Below are 4046 nucleotides of genomic sequence, written 5' to 3' on the forward strand. Positions count from 1 at the left end.
GGTTTTTGACACACTTAATTATATATAATATGCACGCAGATGAACCGACAATGGATGTACGGTGACAGACACACCTCCGAGTACATTAAGGGCGTGCATAATTTTCTCGAAGTGGCTGAGGCAAACAAGCATAATTGTTTTATCTTTTGTCCATGCCCTATATGTGGGAATATGAAGTCTTACTCTGACTCGAAAATCCTTCACACCCACCTGCTTTATAAGGGTTTCATGCCACACTATAATGTTTGAACCAAGCACGGAGAAATAGGGGTTATGATGGAAGACAGCGAAGAAGAAGAGGACGATGACAACTATGTGCCCCCGGAATACGGTGATGCTGCAACGGGGGAAGCTGCTGAAGATCAAGAGGAACCAGGCGATGTGCCCGACAATGATCTCCGCCGGGTCATTGTTGATGCAAGGAGACAGTGCGAAAGTCAAAAGGAGAAGCTGAAGTTCGATCGCATGTTAGAGGATCACAAAAAAGGTTTGTACCCCAATTGAGAAAGTTAAAAGGAAATGCTGCAGTGGAAGGCGGAGAATGGTGTGCCTGACAAAGGATTTGAGAAGCTACTGAAAATATTGAAGAAGCTTCCAAAGGATAACGAATTGCCCGACAGTATGTATGCAGCAAAGAAGGTTGTGTGCCCTGTAGGATTGCAGGTGCAGAAGATACATGCATGCGCTAATGACTGCATCCTCTACCGCGGTGCGTACGAGGATTTGAACGCATGCCCGGTATGTAGTGCATTGCGGTATAAGATCAGACGAGATGACCCTAGTGATGTTGACGGCGAGCGCCCCAGGAAGAGGGTTCCTGCCAAGGTGATGTGGTATGCTCCTATAATACCACGGTTGAAACGCCCGTTTGGAAACAAAGAGCAGGCCAAGTTGATGCGATGGCACAGAGAGGACCGTGAGAAAGACGGCAAGTTGAGAGCACCTGCTGACGGGTCGCAGTGGAGAAAAATCGAGAGAAAGTACTGGGAGGAGTTTGCAGGTGATGCAAGGAACGTATGGTTTGTTTTAAGCACGGATGGCATTAATCCTTTTGGGGAGCAGAGCAGCAATCACAGCACCTGGCCCGTGAGTCTATGTATCTATAACCTTCCTCCTTGGCTGTGCATGAAGCGGAAGTTCATTATGATGTCAGTTCTCATCGAAGGCCCTAAGCAACCCAGCAACGGCATTGATGTGTACCTAAAGCCATTAGTTAAAGAACTTTTACAACTGTGGATTGGAAACGTTGTACGTGTGTGGGATGAGCACAAACAGGAGGAATTTGACCTGCATGCGTTGTCGTTTGTAACCATCAATGATTTGCCTGCTCTCAGTAACCTTTCTGGACAGACAAACAAGGGATACGACGCATGCACACACTGTTTAGATGACACCGAAAGTATATATACTTGGACCAATGCAGGAAGAATGTGTACCTGGGGCATCGTCAATTTCTTCCGACCAACCATCAATGTCGAAAGAAAAGCAAGCATTTCAAAGGCGAGGCAGATCACCGGAAGAAGCCCACCATGCGTACCGGTGATGACGTACTTTCTATGGTCAATCATTTAAAAGTAATCTTCGGAAAGGGTCCCGGCGGACTATCTGTTCCGAATGACGCTAAAGGACGCGCACCCATGTGAAAGAAGAAATATATATTTTGGGACCTACCCTACTTGAAAGACCAAGAGGTCCGCTCTTCAATCGACGTAATGCACGTGATGAAGAACCTAGACTACGCAGTATGTAAGCGAGTTGAAATGATGAGATTCCACATGCAAGGTGTCAGTAAATAAATGTTGAAAGCTTAGTACACCCGGTACGATTGTTTAACAAGTTTGTACGAAGATGAGTAATCAGAACAAAAGTTTGAGAAGCATGGATCCAGTAATAAATCACTATTTTTTTGTTCAAGAGTTAATAGCATTAGTCATCAATATGTGCACCTAGGGATGTAAACAGGGCCCCGGCTAATCCCGTAAACCCACTTATGATCTAACAGTTCAAGAATGTTTATTTATCATTTACATCCCTACGTACATCTGTTAGACTTCGTATTGTAGCCTTATTGTGTAATCCATACCATACTGGTATAGGATTTGTATGACACCATTATATATATATATATATATATATATATATATGTGTGTGTGTGTGTGTGTGATAGGCCACCCTATAGAGGGTTGAGCCAGTTCCCCCAAAACCTAAGTTTTACATGGTATCGAGTCTAACCTAGGTCCTCCACTCCACCCGCGGCCGCTGCACCACCAAAACCCTAAACCCTAGGGCTGCTGCCGCCGGCGCCATGACCGCTTCCGCTTCGGGCGCCGCCAGCTCCGGGTCAATCCCCGCGTCGCTTGGCGCCCTCCTCAACCTCCCACCTCGCCCCTGGCTCCGTCGGTGCCTCAGTTCTTCGGCACCACTGCCGTCGGCTCCATATTTTCGGCGCTGATCCCGCTGTCACCGCCCGCGACGGCCTCAGCATCAGTCGTGCCGCCGCCGCCCGCGATGGCCCCCTCTGGATCCTCCTCGACACTCGCCGTCATCCCAGCGACCTCGGGGGAGGCGCTGCCCGCGGAGCCACCCGCGGCCTCGCTCACGGCACCACTCGCGGCCGTGATCCCGATCGTTCCCGTGCCGCCACACGCAGCATCGGTCGCCGCTGTGATTCCTTTCGCGGCTCCGCCGACCGCCGCACCTGCTGCCGGCGTCATCACGCCCGCCAGGCGGTTCCACTTCGACAACTTGACACCATCAGACCCACGTCGGACAACTACCTATTCTGGCGTGCCAAGGTCCTACCGCTGCTCCGCAGCCAGTCTCTCCTAGGGTTTGTGGACGGTTCGCTACCGTGTCCTCCGCAGGTCATCCCTACCTTACACGGCCCGACCATTAACCCGGAACACCGTATGTGGGTGCAGCAGGACCAGGCGATCTTCTCTGCCATCCAGGGCTCCCTCGGCGACGGGGTCGCAGGTCTCTGTCTCCTCGCCGCCACCTCCATGGACGCTTGGACGACCCTGGAGCACGCCTTTGCCCAGGTCTCTAACTCCTGCTCGATGGCCCTTCGCAGTGAGCTCGCGGACATTAAGAAGTTGGACTCCTCCGCCACGACCTACTTCAACAAGATGAAGGTGCTGGCGGACATGCTCACCTCTATCAGTTGGCCGCTCAGCGACGAGGAGTTTGCTGGCTTTTTCATCAAAGGCCTCGACGCCGACTATGACAATATCGCCGAGGCTGTTCACACCGCCAAGCTAGCGATGCCCCCGCACGAGCTCTACTCACGACTTCTCTTCACCGAGCAGCGCGTCGAGGCTCGTCGCTCCTCCGCCACCATCACATCACGGCCGGCAGCCTTCTGGATTTTTCGCGGCCAGCGTCCCCCTGCCCCGTCATCTGGCAAGCCCGCCCCGCCCCCTGCATCGACCTTGGGTGGGGGCCCTAACACTTGGATGGTATGCCATCTATGTGGTCGTGAACGCCATGTCGCCTCCAAGTGTCACCGCCGCTTTCAGAGCAGCTTCCTTGGCATCGGCAATGACGGCAAGGGCAACGAGCGCCAATTTGCGATGGCAGACTTTGGTCCCCCCACCGCCGCCTCGGCTACCCACATCGCCACCGCCCCAGCTGCCCACATCGCCGCCAAGGGCAAGGACCCGCGCGTCGACCAGGGGTACACGCTGTCCTATGCTGTTGATCCAGCCTAGTACATGGACACCGGCGCCACAGATCACATGACGAATGAGCTCAACAAACTCTCCACCTATCAGCCCTACTACGGGCACAATCAGGTTCACACCGCCAATGGTGTAGGTATGCCCATCTCTCAGATTGGCCAAGCATCTCTTTTAACTAGTCATCCCTCTAGGCAGCTCCATCTTCGTAATGTTTTGCAGCTTCCCTCGGTGACTCGTAATCTTTTATTTGTCCCTAAGCTCACCCTTGATAATCATGTCCTATGTGAATTTCACCCTTTTAATCTTTTTGTTAAGGACCGAGCAACCCGGGACGTTCTGCTTAGTGGCCGCTTGAGCCAAGGCTTG

At 52.3% G+C, this 4046-nt stretch overlaps 1 protein-coding gene across 1 annotated transcript; it reads left to right on the plus strand.

Moving 5' to 3' along the window:
- The first annotated feature begins 2909 nt into the window (after positions 1-2909).
- On the plus strand, positions 2910-3710 carry LOC120970841 (uncharacterized). The gene has a single exon (XM_040397680.2). The coding sequence runs from the start codon at positions 2910-2912 to the stop codon at positions 3708-3710; it is 801 nt and encodes a 266-aa protein (XP_040253614.2).
- The last annotated feature ends 336 nt before the right edge of the window (positions 3711-4046 follow it).

The sequence above is a fragment of the Aegilops tauschii genome, chromosome 1, assembly GCF_002575655.3.
Source record: "Aegilops tauschii subsp. strangulata cultivar AL8/78 chromosome 1, Aet v6.0, whole genome shotgun sequence".
NCBI classification, from domain to species: Eukaryota; Viridiplantae; Streptophyta; class Magnoliopsida; order Poales; family Poaceae; genus Aegilops; species Aegilops tauschii.